General features: G+C 47.2%; 1 protein-coding gene across 1 annotated transcript in view; it reads right to left on the bottom strand.

The window, feature by feature from the left end:
- Positions 1-15286, bottom strand: part of IPO5 (importin 5) — a 68619-nt gene extending 53333 nt beyond the window's left edge. Inside the window, exons 1-3 of the mRNA XM_038759058.1 lie at positions 15208-15286; positions 9183-9268; positions 955-1057 (exon numbers count right to left, since the gene is read on the bottom strand). Coding sequence (XP_038614986.1) covers positions 955-1057; positions 9183-9208 — 129 coding nt within the window. The 5' untranslated portion in view covers positions 9209-9268; positions 15208-15286. The remainder of the gene's footprint in view (positions 1-954; positions 1058-9182; positions 9269-15207) is intronic.
- Between the last annotated feature and the right edge of the window lie 1140 nt (positions 15287-16426).

Genomic DNA, 16426 nt, shown 5'->3' with positions numbered 1-16426 from the left:
GTGAGGGGAGGGAGATGGGGGTGAGGGGAGGGAGATGGGGGTGAGGGGAGGGAGATGGGGGACGAGGGGAGGGAGATGGGGGACGAGGGGAGGGAGATGGGGGACGAGGGGAGGGAGATGGGGGACGAGGGGAGGGAGATGGGGGACGAGGGGAGGGAGATGGGGGACGAGGGAAGGGAGATGGGGGACGAGGGAAGGGAGATGGGGGATGAGGGAAGGGAGATGGGGGACGAGGGAAGGGAGATGGGGGACGAGGGGAGGGAGATGGGGGACGAGGGGAGGGAGATGGGGGACGAGGGGAGGGAGATGGGGATGAGGGGAGGGAGATGGGGATGAGGGGAGGGAGATGGGGATGAGGGGAGGGAGATGGGGGATGAGGGGAGGGAGATGGGGGATGAGGGGAGGGAGATGGGGGGATGAGGGGAGGGAGATGGGGGAATAAGGGGAGGGAGATGGGGGAATAAGGGGAGGGAGATGGGGGAATAAGGGGAGGGAGATGGGGGAAGGGGAGAGGGAGACGGGGGAAGGGGAGAGGGAGATGGGGGGAAGGGGAGAGGGAGATGAGGAGTGGGGAGGGACATAGGGGAATGAAAGAAGGGAGATGGGAGGGGGAGGAAAGACGGTGGAGGGGGGATGGAGGGGGGTGAAAAGCAGGGTTGATGGGGGCGAGGGGAGGAAAGAAAGCGAGGGGGGAAAAAGGAGGGGAAAAGTGGGGGGGGGGGGCCGGGAATTGAGGGGGGGAGAAGGGGAAGCGAGGCTCCCGGGCCCAGGCCTGGGGGAGACCCGAGGGGCGCCACGAAGGTTGGGGGGGGGGGGCGCCTTAGAACGGGGGTAACGGACGGAGGGGACGGGCGGGCGGACCGGCGGGCGGGAGGGCGCCCACGTGGGGCCCGGCAGGCCCGGGCCGCGCAGGGCAGGCGCGCGGGGCGGGGTGGGGGGGGCGGTTGGTCTTACCTCGGCCTGTTTCCGCACCACATTGTCGGGGCTGAGCAGGTTCCCCAGGAGCAGGTAGAACTGTTGTTGCTCCGCCGCCGCCGCTGCCGCCGCCGCCATTGCGCTGAGCGTGAGGGGACAGACAGACACACAGGGACAGTCACCGGGCCGTGAGGGACGGACGGACGGAAGGGCGGGCGGGCGGGCGACCGGCCGGAGGGGACAGGCGGAGGGGAGGCCGCGCCTCAGCCGCCGCCGCCGCCGCGAAAAGGGGAGGGGGAGGGGAGCGACCCGTGACCTCTCACCCCTCCGCCTCCGGCTTCCTCATTAGTCCGCCGAGCGGCGGCTTCGTCCGCCCGCCCGAGGTCCCCCCCTCCTCCCCTCCCCCGCCCGCCCGGCTTGGCTCTGATTGGCCGCGCTCCCCCGGCCGCCGCCGCCGCCACCGCCCTCCCATTGGCCGCGCGCCCCGCCCCGGGCCGCCATTGGTCCGGGCCGCGGCCGCGCGGACGATTGGGCCGCGGCGGGAGCGGCCGGGCGCGCGCCGAGAAGCAGGGGGCGGTCACGTGCCGCCGCCGCCGCCGCCGCGGCTTCCCGCCTCCCTCCGACGCCGCGAGGCCGGCGTCGGGGTGACGTGCGCATGCTCAGTCGGCCCGGCCCCGCCCCCGCTGGGGCCCCGCTGACTCACTGGCGGGGACCGTCCGGGGCGGGGTCGTCTCCTCAGCCACGTGGGCCCGCCTCACCCCCAAATCCCCCCACCCCTCAAGTCAATCCAATTCATTACCACCACCCCTACAGCCATAGGACTGCTTAACAGCTTACTATGTGCTAAGCGTTGGGGTGGAGACAAGCCAATCAGGGTGGACACAGTCCCTGCCCCATGTGGAGCTCGCACTTTCATTCCCCACTTGACAGCTGAGGGGACTGAGGGTCCCTGCCCCATGTGGAGCTCACACTTTCAATCCCCACTTGACAGATGAGGGGACTGAGGCCCAATGAATCATAATAATGTTATTTGTTAAGCACTTTGTGCCAAGTGCTGGGGTGGATGCAAGCCAATCAGGGTGGACACAGTCCCTGCCCCATGTGGGGCTCGCACTTTCATTCCCTACTTGACAGATGAGGGGACTGAGGGTCCCTGCCCCATGTGGAGCTCACGCTTTCAGTCCCCACTTGACAGATGAGGGGACTGAGGCCCACAGAATAACAATAATAATAATAATGGTATTTGTTAAGCACTTTGTGCCAAGCGCTGGGGTGGATACAAGCCAATCGGGGGGACACAGTCCCTGCCCCATGTGGGGCTCACACTTTCAATCCCCACTTGACAGATGAGGGGACTGAGGCCCACAGAATAATAATAATAATAGTATTTGTTAAGCACTTTGTGCCAAGCGTTGGGGTGGATACAAGCCAATCAGGGTGGACACAGTCACTGCCCCATGTGGGGCTCGCACTTTCAATCCCCACTTGACAGATGAGGGGACTGAGGGTCCCTGCCCCATGTGGAGCTCACGCTTTCAGTCCCCACTTAACAGATGAGGGGACTGAGGCCCACTGAATAACAATAATAATAATAATGGCATTTGTTAAGCACTTTGTGCCAAGCGCTGGGGTGGAAACAAGCCAATCAGGGTGGACACAGTCCCTGTTCCATGTGGGGCTCGCACTTTCATTCCCTACTTGACAGATGAGGGAACTGAAGCCCACAGAATAATAATAATAATAATAACAGTGGTATTTGTTAAGCACTTTGTGCCAAGCGTTGGGGTGGATACAAGCCAATCAGGGTGGACACAGTCCCTGCCCCATGTGGGGCTCACACTTTCATTCCCCACTTGACAGATGAGGGGGCTGAGGGTCCCTGCCTCATGTGGAGCTCACACTTTTATTCCCCACTTGACAGATGAGGGAACTGAAGCCCACAGAATAATAATAATAATAATAACAATGGTATTTGTTAAGCACTTTGTGCTAAGCGTTGGGGTGGATACAAGCCAATCAGGGTGGACACAGTCTCTGCCCCATGTGGGGCTCACACTTTCATTCCCCACTTGACAGATGAGGGGACTGAAGGTCCCTGCCCCATGAGGAGCTCACACTTTCATTCCCCACTTGACAGATGAGGGGACTGAGGCCCACAGAATAATAATAATAATAATAATGGTATTTGTTAAGCACTTTGTGCCAAGCGCTGGGGTGGAGACAAGCCAATCAGGGTGGACACAGTCCCTGTCCCATGTGGGGCTCGCACTTTCATTCCCCACTTGACAGATGAGGGCACTGAGGCCCACAGAATAATAATAATAATAATGGTATTTGTTAAGCACTTTGTGCCAAGCGCTGGGGTGGTTACAAGCCAATCAGGGTGGACACAGTCCCTGTCCCATGTGGGGCTCGCACTTTCATTCGCTACTTGACAGATGAGGGGACTGAAGCCCACAGAATAATAATAATAATGGTATTTGTTAAGCACTTTGTTCCAAGCGCTGGGGTGGAGACCAGCCAATCAGGGTGGACACAGTCCCTGCCCCATGTGGGGCTCACACTTTCATTCCCCACTTGACAGATGAGGGGACTGAGGGTCCCTGCCCCATGTGGAGCTCACACTTTCAGTCCCCACTTGACAGATGAGGGGACTGAGGCCCACAGAATAACAATAATAATAATAATGGTATTTGTTAAGCACTTTGTGCCAAGCGCTGGGGTGGAGACAAGCCAATCAGGGTGGACACAGTCCCTGTCCCATGTGGGGCTCGCACTTTCATTCCCCACTTGACAGATGAGGGCACTGAGGCCCACAGAATAATAATAATAATAATGCTATTTGTTAAGCACTTTGTGCCAAGCGCTAGGGTGGATACAAGCCAATCAGGGGGACACAGTCCCTGCCCCATGTGGGGCTCACACTTTCAATCCCCACTTGACAGATGTGGGGACTGAGGCCCACAGAATAATAATAATAATAATAATAATAATGGTATTTGTTAAGCACTTACTTTGTGCCAAGCGCTGGGGTGGATACAAGCCAATTGGGTTGGACATAGCCCCTATCTCCCATGGAGCTCACACTCTAAATCCCCCTTTGACATCTGAGGGGACTGAGGCCCACAGAATAATAATAATAATAATAATAATAATAATAATATTAATGGCATTTGTCAAGTGCTCACTATGTGCCAAGTGCTGGGGTGGATACAAGCCAATCAGGATGGATACAGCCCATGTCCCCCATGGAGCTCACACTCTCAATCACCATTTGACAGCTGAGGGGACTGAAGCCCACATAATAATAATAATAATAATAATAATAATAATAATAACAACAATAATAATGATGATAATAATAATGATGATAATAATAATGATGGTATTTGTTAAGCGCTTACTATGTGCCAAGCACTGGGGTGGAGACAAGCCAATCAGGTTGGACACAGTCCCTGCCCCATGTGGGGCTCACACTCTCAATCCCCATTTGACAGCTGAGGGGACTGAGGCCCCCAGAATAATAATAATAATAACAATAATGATGATATTTGTTAAGCGCTTACTATGTATCAGGCACTGGGGCAGATACAAGACAATCAGGGAGGACACAGTCCCTGCCCGATGTGGGGCTCACACTCTCAATCCCCATTTAACAGATGAGGGGACTGAGGCCCACAGAATAATAATAATAATAATGATGGCATTTGTTAAGCACTTACTATATGCCAAGCACTGTTCTAAGCGCTGAGGTAGATACAAAGTAACCAGGTTGTCCCACATGAGGCTCACAGTCTTAATCCCCTGTTTTACAGATGAGGTAACTGACGCACAGAGAAGTTAAGTGACTTGCCCAAAGTCACACAGCTGACAAGTGGCGGAGGCGGGATTAGAACCCACGACCTCTGACTCCTAAACCCGTGCTCTTTTTCCACTAAGCCACGCTGAAGTGACTTGCCCAAAGTCACACCGCAGACGTGGTGGAGCCGGGATTAGAACCCAGGTCATTCTGACTCCCGGGCCCGAGCTCTAGCCATTAAGCCACGGTGCTCTCTGGGGTGGATCCGAACCAATCGGGTTGGACACAGCTTCCAGTCTCAGTAGTAATAATAACAAATATGGTAATTAATAATAATTATGATGATGATGATGATGGTATTTGTTAAGCGCTTACTATGTGCCAAGCACTGTTCGAAGCACTGGGATCCCACATGGGGCTCACAATCTTAATAATAATAATAGTGGTATTTGCTAAGCGCTTAATATGTGCCAAGCACTGTTCTAAGTGCTGGAGCAGATTTAAGATAACCAGGTTATCCCACATGGGGCTCTCAGCCTTAATCCCCATTTTACGGAGGAGGTAACTGCGGTACAGAGAAGTTAAGTGGCTTGCCCAAGGTCACACAGCAGACAAGTGGCGGAGCCGGGATTAGAACCCACATCCTCTGACTCCCAAGCCACTGCTCTTTTCCCTAAACCCCGCTGCTTCTCCACCTGCAGTGTGTACTTGGGTAAATCATTTAACTTCTCTGTGATTCAGTTACCTCATCCATAAAATGGGGATGAAGACTGTGAGCCTCATGTGGGACATGAACTGTGCCCAACCTGATTAGTTTATATCTACCTCAGCACTTACTTCAGTGTCTGGCACATAGTGAGCATTTAACAAATACCATGTATATGTAAAAAATAAAGGAACTCCTTGAATTTCCCACAGCTTCTTCAAAAGAGCAAGTAACCCAACCACGAAATAAACACATAAGACTTCTTACGGTTGAGAATGAGAGTTAGTAATAATAATGATGGAATTTGACAGCTGAGGGGACTGAGGCCCCCAGAATAATAATAATAACAATAATGATGATATTTGTTAAGCGCTTACTATGTATCAGGCACTGGGGCAGATACAAGCCAATCAGGGAGGACACAGTCCCTGCCCGATGTGGGGCTCACACTCTCAATCCCCATTTGACAGATGAGGGGACTGAGGCCCACAGAATAATAATAATAATAATAATGATGGCATTTGTTAAGCACTTACTATATGCCAAGCACTGTTCTAAGCAGTGGGGTAGATACAAGGTCATGAGGTTGTCCCAAGTGGGGCTCACAGTCTTCATCCCCATTTTACAGATGAGGTAACTGAGGCACAGAGAAGTGACTTGCCCAAAGTCACACAGCCGATAAGTGGCAGAGCCAGGATTAGAACCCACGACCTCTGACTCCCAAGCCGGGGCTGTTGCCACTAAGCCACGCTGCTTCTCATAAAGGCTCTGTTTTTCCATGTATTCTGTAAATTCTTGTACCAAAAAGTGACCCTTTACTTATGTTGTTCTCAAGTGCCTAGTATAGAAGTTTGTACTCCGTTGGTGCTCAATAAACGCAGTTGGGGCTGAATCCTGCAACTGGCCACGGCCCCTCTGTGAGACGGGGAAAGAAGGGAGTGTGTAAGATTCCTCCAGTCCCGGAGACTAAGTGGCTGGAAGCAGGCCATCAACTCTCTCCCTCCTGCCCATCCTCCCTCCTCTCTCACTACATCTCAGCCAGTGCGCTTTGCTCCTCTTTCACCAGCCTGCTTACTGATGAAAAGCAGTGTGGCTCAGTGGAAAGAGCCCGGGCTTGAGAGTCAGAGGTCATGGGTTCGAATCCCTGCTCCGCCACTTGTCAGCTGTGTGACTTTGGGCAAGTCACTTAACGTCTCTGGGCCTCCGTTACCTCATCTGTAAAAATGGGGGTTAAGACTGTGAGCCCCGTGTGGGACAACCTGATTACCTTGTATCCCCCCTCCAGTGCTTGGCACATAATAAGCGCTTAACAAATGCTATTATTATTATTACTGTGCCTCAATCCTGTTTTTCTCACCAGGGACCCCCTGCTCCTTTTCTCCCCGACAGACAAATCCATTTCCCCATCAATTAATCAATGGTATTTAAGGAGCTCTTACTGGGTGCAGAACTCTGTACTAAGCGCTTGGGAGAGTATAGTTCAACAGAGTTGGTAGATCTGTTCCCTACCCACCCTTGTAGGGGGGAGACAGAATTAAAATAAACTATTGGATATGTACTTGTGTCATGGGGGTGAAGGTGGAATGAATATCAAGTGCTTTAAGGCTGGAGATCCAAGTGCAAAGGGGACAGAGCCATCTTCAAAGCCCTACTCTGCCAAGCGTTTAGTAATAATATAATAATGGTATTTGTTAAGCACGTACTATGTGCCAGGCACCATACTATGTGCTGGTTGGATACAAGCAAATTGTGTTGGCCACAGTCCCTGTTCCACATGGGGCTCACAGTCTCAATTTCCATTTTACAGATGCGGTAACTGAGTCACAGAGAAGTAAAGTGACTTGCCCAAGGTCACACAGAAGGCAGTGCACAAAAGTAAGCACTCAATAAAGAAGCTTTCTTCAAAAACTACTCTTTCCCCTACCCAATGCTAATCTTTTAATAGTCTTCAGTTTGGGCTCCTTCCTCTGTGGGTCATTTTTGACCTTTATTGAGCCCTCTGCTTTGCATAAATATGTTTGTACATATTTATTACTCTATTTATTTTACTTGTACATATCTATTCTGTTTATTTTATTTTGTTAGTATGTTTGGTTTTGTTCTCTGTCTCCCTCTTTTAGACTGTGAGCCCACTGTTGGGTAGGGACTGTCTCTATATGTTGCCAACTTGTACTTCCCAAGTGCTTAGTACACTGCTCTGCACACAGTAAGCGCGCAATAAATATGATTGATTGATTGATTGATCCCCCAGTAGCAGCTCCTCGAGAAGCAGGCAAAGGAAAGTTACAGCAAAGGTCATAAACTAGAGCAGAATGGTAAATTTTGTATGACTGCAATTGCTCTGCCCCGTGTAATCCCACAGAGCCAAACTCGAAAAATATCGAAGAATTGTGTTCGTTATTATGTTGGAATGATGATTGTCTCCGTACAATGAAAGGGTAGACTTTATGAAATATTTACAGCCATCAGTCTATTTCTGTGCGTTCATTTTCTCATCTGGGATGGTTTGTTCATCCTATTCTAGGTAACTGCAGGTTAAAAATGCTTTTTAAGGAAGTTATTGGATCACTTCTGTATTTTTCTTCAACCTTCCAATAATCATGAAAGCTTTGACTTGTAACTGATCTATGGATAAGTTTCCCTAAAGCAAGATTTAATTTATGCTCCTGATTCTTTTGTAGCGAAACGAGCAGATTTAAGGGGGAACTGAGTTGATGGTGACATCAATCAATCCGTAGTATTTATTGAGCACTTACTCTCTGCAGAACACTTAACTGTTTCGGAGAGTACAATGGAGTTACTAGACAGACACTAAAATAAATCACAAGTAGAGGGAAGCAACAGAGTGTAAAGATACATATATCAGTGCTACATGATGGGAGGATTGAATTAGTATCCAGGTACTTGGTGATAAGCAAGTGCTGAAGTGCCAGTGGGGTGGGGAAAGGGAGGCGAGATGAGAGAATAATCAGGAAGGCTTCCTGGAGGAGAAGTGATTTCAGAAAGACTTTGAAGAGGGGGAGAACAGTGTATATGGGGTGAGAGTTTCAGGCAGAAGGGAAGATGTGAGCAAGAGGTGAGAGGCAAGAAAGATGAGAATGAGTAACTAAGTTGGTTTAGAGGTGTGACGTGTAGGGGCTGGGCTAGACTGCTCGTTATGCGCAGGGAATGTGTCTGTTTACTGTTGTATTGTAATAATAATAATGTATTTGTTAAGCACTTACTATGTGCCAAGCACTGTTCTAAGCACTGGGAGGGGATACAGGATGATCAGGTTGCCCCACGTGGGGCTCAAAGTCTTAATCCCCATTTTACTGATGAGGGAACTGAGGCACAGAGAAATTAAGTAACTCGCCCAAGGTCACACAGTTGACAAGTGGCAGAGTCGGAATTCGAACCCATGACCTCTGACTCCCAAGCCTGTGCTCTTTTCCACTGAGCCACGCTGCTTCTCTGTACTCTCCCAGATGCTTAGTACAGTGCTCTGCACTCAGTAAGTGCTCAGTAAATATGATTGAATGAATAAATGAACAATGGAAAGGAGCGAGGAGGAGAACTGCCCTCCAAATCACATTTCTCCAAGCATTGGTCATAAACTCATTTAGAATATCTAGAAAGTATTTTTGTCTTTAAGATGTAAAGTGTTGAGTAGTTTTTTAGTTGTAGGGTTGTTGGGAATTTTATGTGTTTTTTTAAATATTTCATGTTCAGATTCTTACAAAACAATAATGTTGAATTGTTCAACAATAAGATGGCCCATACCTATCTTTATCCCAGATTCTCTGCATGTCCGCTAGAATCAGGATATTGCATCAGCGAAAGGATTTTCTCTGCAGATACGTGTGCGTCTAGAGCAAAAGAGAGTAAAATCCAAAAACTGATCAAAGTACAGGAACAGCACTACAGAAAAGCAAAGTAAAATGGCAGCTTTTTGGTGCAGAAAAGCCAAACAAAATGAACCTTTTGAGCAATTGATGTGCAAAGAGTTAATGGCTCAGTTTAAACACACCATTTGTGTAGTCTCAGGCCTCCCTGCCCACCCCCAACCCCGGTACCCACACACAAACATCTAGAGAGCCACATTTGGTTCCAAGGAGAGCACCATATAGCTCATGGTCTAAAAAGTAGGCTTAATTGGGTGGCAGTTAATTAAGATAGACGGAAATCAGTTTTGTTCCTAACACCTTATGGGGTTCATTCATTATCCTTATGCTTCCAGGTCACTGATTTGAATTTTGGGATTGCAGACTAGCCCTTTTTCTAAGAAAGCTTTCCCATTTTGGTCAGGTAGAAAATAATGAGTTGGGTTTACAGGGATAATCAGCACAGAAGGTTTAATTTTGTTGAATAAATCATTTCTGTCCGATATAAAATCTGGTAGAAGATTAGGGTTGTATATTTTAAAACCTGAAAATATAAATAACATACCAAAGAATGTTCAGACCTTGAAGTTTTTCTTATAACCCTCAAGGTAATCAGTTTTTTTATTATAGGCCCATATTTTGGTTTGTTTTGTTTTTTATGGCACTTAAGTGCTCACTATGTGCTAAGCATTGTTTTAAGTTCTGGGGTAGATACAAGTTAATCAGGTTGAACACAGGTCCATGTCCCACATGGGGCTCACAGTTTTAATCCCCATTTTACAGATGAGGTAACCAAGACACAGAGAAGTAAAGTGACTTACCCAAGGTCGCCCAACATTTAAGTTGGCCAGATTCATACATTTCAATGTTCTTTTTCTAAAGGATTTTGTCCTTATAATAAAACCCCCAAAATTAGAATAACTGGATAACAGATTAGTTATTTTCAAATGCTCATCACATGGCCCCTACTCTATCCTAATCCTCCTCAACCACTCAGCTGCCTTCGACACTGTGGACCTCCCCCTTCTCCTCAACAACCTTGGCTTCACTGACTCCGTCCTCTCCTGGTTCTCCTCTTATCTCTCCGGCCATTCATTCTCAGTCTCCTTTGCAGGCTCCTCCTCCCATCCTCTTACTGTAGGGGTTCCTCAAGGGTCAGTTCTTGGTCCCCTTCTGTTCTCTATCTACAATCACTCCCTTGGTGAACTTATTCGCTCCCACAGCTTCAACTATCATCTCTACGCTGATGACACCCAAATCTGCATCTCCGCTCCTGCTCTCTCTCCCTCCCTTCAGGCTTGTATCTTCTCCTGCCTTCATGACATCTCCATCTGGATGTCTGCCCACCATCTAAAACTCAATATGTCCAAGGCTGAACTCCTTATCTTCCCTCCCAAACCCTGCCCTCTCCCTGACTTTCCCATCACTGTAGATGGCACTACCGTCCTTCCCATCTCACAAGCCTGCAACCTTGGTGTCATCCTCGACTCCGCTGTCTCGTTCACCCCACACATCCAATCCGTCACCAAAACCTGCCAGTCTCACCTACGCAACATCACCAAGATCCGCCCTTTCCTCTCCATCCAAACCGCTACCTTGCTGGTTCAATCTCTTATCCTACCCCAACTGGATTACTGCATCAGCCTCCTCTCTGATCTCCCGTCCTCCTGTCTCTCCCTGCTTCAGTCTATACTTCACTCTGCTGCCTGCATCATCTTTGTGCAGAAACGCTTTGGGCATGTTACTCCCCTCCTCAAAAATCTCCAGTGGCTGCCTGTCAACCTACGCATCAAGCAAAAACTCCTCACTCTTGGCTTCAAGGCTGTCCATCACCTCACCCCCTCCTACCTCACCTCTCTTCTCTCCTTCTACAGACCAGCTCTCACCCTCCACTCCTCTGCCACTACCCTCCTCACTGTACCACGTTCTCTCCTGTCCTGCTGTCGATCCCCGGACCACGTCATCCCCCGGGGTCTGGAATGCCCTCCCTCCACACATCCGCCAAGCTAGCTCTCTTCCTCCCTTCAAAGCCCTACTGAGAGCTCACCTCCTCCAGGACGCCTTCCCAGACTGAGCCCCTTTTTTCCTCTCCCCCTCCCCATCCCCCCACCCTACTTCCTTCCCCTCCCCACAACACTTGTATATATATTTGTACAGATCTATTACTCTATTTTACTTGTACATATTTACTATTCTATTTATTTTGTTAATGATGTGCATATAGCTTTAATTCTATTTGTTCTGATGACTTTGACACCTGTCTACATGTTTTGTTTTGTTGTCTGTCTCCCCCTTCTAGACCGTGAGCCTGTTATTGGGTTGGGACCATCTCTATATGTTGCCGACTTGTACTTCTCAAGTACTTGGTACAGTGCTCTGCACACAGTAAGCGCTCAATAAATACAATTGAATTAATGAAAATGAATGAATTTCTTGGCTAAGATTTTCTGAAAGATTCAGAGATGACTCATTGTATGTTTTTTTTTCCTTTATTCATGTCAATGGTGGAAGTTACTGTTTAAATATGATGACATATACAGTTTACCTTATACACTATGATGGCCCACTTACTAAATTACATTATTGTGACACCAATCCACCTTACATGATTTCCTAAAATTGCTATTATGAATAGCAGATTCACAGATAGTAAAAGAAAATGAAAGACTCTAAATACCTCCTACACCTTAATTCCACCCACCCAATGTGAAATACCGCTTCCAAAACTGGTACATTCACAGACATACTAAGAAGACCCCCCATTCGGGAGGAGCATTTTTTTTTATGGAATCAAACAGGTAAAAATAAAAAGAAACTTTAGGTGCCTTCCCTATCCATTTCTATGCTGAAGCTCTAACCCCAGAGATTTATTTCAAACCCAAATAAATCACCACAAGTGAAAATGGGAAATTTTCCTAAAGAGCTGGAAGAGAATTGATTAAGCTATAAAATGATATATGAAGTGAGAGGAAATCACAGAGTGAAAGAGCTTTGGCTTTACTGGTAACTGTACTTTTGGTGGCTGGGAAAATTATTATTGTAATTTACCGGCTCAGGTAATTCTCATAAATCATTTTTGCACTTGAAAAATAAGAAATGAGAGGAAATCATACACTGAAAGAACCTTAATTTTTACCCAAACTGCATTTTGGGTGACTGAGAACATTATTATTGTAATTTACCCATTCAGGTAACTCTCATAATTCATTCTGCTCTTACAAGAAAGCTTAACTCAGAGATGAATTCACACTTCTTCCTTACTTTTATCTAGGTTTCTCTTAGTACTTAATTTAGTACTTAAAGCTAAAGTGCTGAACTCTTGGACTGTTTTGCTCATGGACTTAGTTTCTACCCCTACCTACTTCACAGGGATTTGGGGCAAAGAAATGAAATAAACTCCTTCCAAGGAAGGAATGCATGGCGAAGGATTAGTCCTACCTGAATTGACAGTGGCTCAGAATGTGAGTAAGGAGGGACACAAGGCCTCTCACACAAACTCTCTTATGCAAACACTTTCACACAAATCCCTTATTGCAGCCTCAAAAGGGCTGTGTGCAGTGGCTGTGTTGAACTAGTCTGTGTGTTGAACTGTGTTGAACTAGTCTGTCATATGGGCAATCAATCAATCAATCTTATTTATTGAGGGCTTACTGGGTGCAGAGCTTACTAAGTTCTTGGGAACTTAAAATTCAACAGAGTTGGTGGACACATTCCCTCCCCACACCAAGCTTACAGTCTAGAGGGGGAGACAGACATTCATATAAATACGTGAATTACAGGAGTGAATACCACCCGCTTCTATCTCTCCCAGCGCACACAAGCTCTCCTGAACTGTTTTCATTCAGCAAAAGTAAGTTTTGAGAAGGAACCTCGCCTCAAGCTAGCTGGAACGTGGGCTCCGACTGTGAAGAAACCTGGGAGGGAAAGAGAATCAGCTCCTTTTGGAACCTGGCAAGGGCATGCGGCTCAAAACTTGCTAGATTCGAAAGGGAGTGATCTTGGATTCTTCTCTAAGAGAGCTGAATAATATATTTTGTATTTAGATCACATATTTCTTCTCCATAACTCAAAGTGGCTTCTCAGACATTCCTTCCCAAATCTTCCCTTCCACTTAATTTTCCAGTCATAATTGACAAACCCCTGAAGCCCACCTAGGCACTATCCTGGACTCCTCCCTCTCTTTCAGTATGCAGTTTATTGTCAAATTTGGACTGAGGTTGGCAGTGGGGAAAACCAACAGATTCCATCCCTTCCCCCTCCATCAAAAGGCCAGTCTGTTATTCCAGGCATTTGTCTTACCCCAGTTGACTACTGCCAGCCATCCTCCCTACCTCCAATATCTCCTCCCTCCAGGTAATTTTCTGCTGCCCAAATCATTTTCTTAAAATGTCTTTCTACACACAGTTTCCCAGTCCTTTAAAATCTCAAATGCTTATCTATTTCTTTCAGTGTCAAGCAGAAACACTTGACTCTAAGGCATTGTTAGCTCTCTCCCTTCTGTTGTGAAGCAGGGTGACTTAATGGAACTAGCCTGGAAGTCAGAGGATTCATTCATTCATTCATTCAATCGTATTTATTGAGCGCTTACTGTGTGCAGAGCACTATACTACGCGCCTGGGAAGTACAAGTTGGCAACAAATAGAGATGGTCCCTACCCAACAACGGGCTCACAGTCTAGAAGGGGGAGACTGACAACAAAACAAAACAGGTGTCGTCATCAGAATGAATAGAAATAAAGCTAGGTGCACATCGTTAACAAAATAATCCTGGATCTGCCACTTGCCAGTTGGGTGACCTTGAAAAAGTCATTTCATTTTTCTGCGCGTCAGTTTCCTCATTGAAAAGTGGGTATTCTGAACCTCTTCTCCCTCCTGCTTAGACGGTGAGTCCCATGTGAGACAGTGACTGTGCCCAACCTGATGATATTATCTACGCCAGCGCTTGGGACATAGTAAGCCCTTAACAATACCACAATTATTATTATTATTTATTCATTTCATTCTTCTCAAGCCAACCTACTCACTGTGCTTTGTTCTAGCCCCTCCAGACACCAGCCTCTTGCTCCCGTCCTCTCCTTCGCCTTCACCTGCCTGCCCCTTCACATTCGACAGACCACAAGTCCTCTCCATCTTCAAGCCTTTGTGAAGTCACATCTCTTCTCCAGCTTTTATCCCCCGCCCCCAACAATTGCCACTTCAGCTCTTCAGGGCCCCTTAAGCAAGTATTATTCACACCTCCTGTAGCCCATCACGTACATTTTTTACATACTCTGTTACTCTGGACTTAAGCACCAACTCACTAACATATCCCCCTTTCCCTCCTTCTATCTGTCATGTATTTTTGAGGGTTCCAGTATAAGTGAGGGAAGTCATTATATGGCCAACCAGGGCACCGTGCATAGGAGAAATGGGGGTGACCCACACCCTCTAACTTTCTTATCTGGGATCCCAGCGCCCCTCATCCCAGGTCTCTGAAAAACATGAGTTTTCAGTGAGAGCAGAAAGGATTCAGAACTACCTGGCCTGTTAGTTCTTCAAAGCCTATCCCCTCTAAGTCTCTTCTTTTCCACTCTCCCCCTCCCCTCATAAAATCCTTGCGCCCCTACTCAAAATGAAAAAATAGGACTGAGATATTAAGCTCTTTTTTATTAAGCGCTCACTATGGGCAAAGCACTGTTCTAAGCGCTGGCTTCTTAAAAGTCTTACAAAAGCCTAGGTAAGAAGACAGATTGAAGAGTTTAAATAGTTTGAATATCTGGGTCTGGTAGGAGGCAAATTTTGAAAATTTTAAAAATTTTTTAACATTAGAGGAGAAAGAAACAGAAGTTTTGTGATATCAGAGGAAAGAGAGTCAGAGTGTGGGGGGTGGGGTGGGGGGGAGTGGAGAAGCAGAATCAAAATGAAATCGAACCATTGTATTCCTACCTTGGTGATTCAGGAATCTTATTCAGGTAAATCGCTGGAAGTGAACATCCTTCCTGAATAAGGTTTTCACCCAAAACACCTACATGCAAAAATAAATATATTGCCTCAGTCAGAATTGTTTCAAAAGTCAGGTCATGGGAGTCTACAACTTCTGTAAAGTTTCCCAAAATGTGCTTTGCTCTAATTCTTTTTCTCTAACCACGGGAAGCCTGTTGAAATAGCCAAGTGGATTGCCATACAGATTGGGAAAATAGTTCTCTGGATAAGGGGGGCAAATTAGAAAAAAAATTCTCAAAATTCCTTTAACTTCTGTTTACCTTCTTCAGCAAACAATCTTAAATCACCTTCCTACCCCATTTCTGCTTCGAAGGAGCCATCAGCATGTCTCTCAGAGAAGAAATCTGATATTAAAGTCCACTTGATGGCTAAAGTGATCTCTGGGTCCACTCAAAGATAGAAGAGATTTTGGTTTTTGGCTCCCCAGCTATCCCCAAATGCATTCCTCAATTTAGATTCAGTATTTACATTCTTTTTCCACCTCAAATTGAAGGACTTGGTTAGACTTACAGTAGGCCAGAGCTGTTCTCCTCACTGGGGGCGTCCCTAGTGCTATGTCATAAATCCCATAGTTCCAATCATCCCTGAAACAGGCAGGTCGCCATGGATACATCTACCGCCATTTGTGACCCCACTGCAGATAAGCACCAGCTTCTGAGCTTGGCTTGCGGTATTTTTCACATGGATGCCCGATCAAACGGCTCTGGGCAAAACCACAAACCACCAACTACCTACACTCATCTATGATGACTCCACATTGTTACCCCAAGGCACAGAGTGATGGGAGGAGCTTCAAAGAACTTAACTACGTGGTTCCTAAGAGGTCCTGAAAGGAGACAGATTGTTTTTAAATTTATTTTGAAGCTAAAGAGGAGCGCATTCTATTTCTAAAACCTAAACCATTTCCAGTAATAGTAGTAGTCGTGGTAGTACTAATTTATCCAATTGCATTTATTGAGGGCTTAATGTGTGCAAAGCACTGTACTAAGCGCTTGGGAGAGTATAATATAACAACAAACAGACACATTCCCTGCTCACAACAAGAGTAGCAGCCTCCACTGTGGCTGAGCAAAGCGTCTATAAGAAGCAGTGTGGCCTAGTGAAGAGAGAGGGTTTGGGAGTCAGAGGACCTGGGTTCTAATCCCACCTCCACCACCTACCT

This window comes from Tachyglossus aculeatus, chromosome 17 (assembly GCF_015852505.1).
Source record: "Tachyglossus aculeatus isolate mTacAcu1 chromosome 17, mTacAcu1.pri, whole genome shotgun sequence".
In the NCBI taxonomy this organism is placed as follows: domain Eukaryota; kingdom Metazoa; phylum Chordata; class Mammalia; order Monotremata; family Tachyglossidae; genus Tachyglossus; species Tachyglossus aculeatus.
This window is presented reverse-complemented; position numbering and strand designations above follow the sequence as displayed.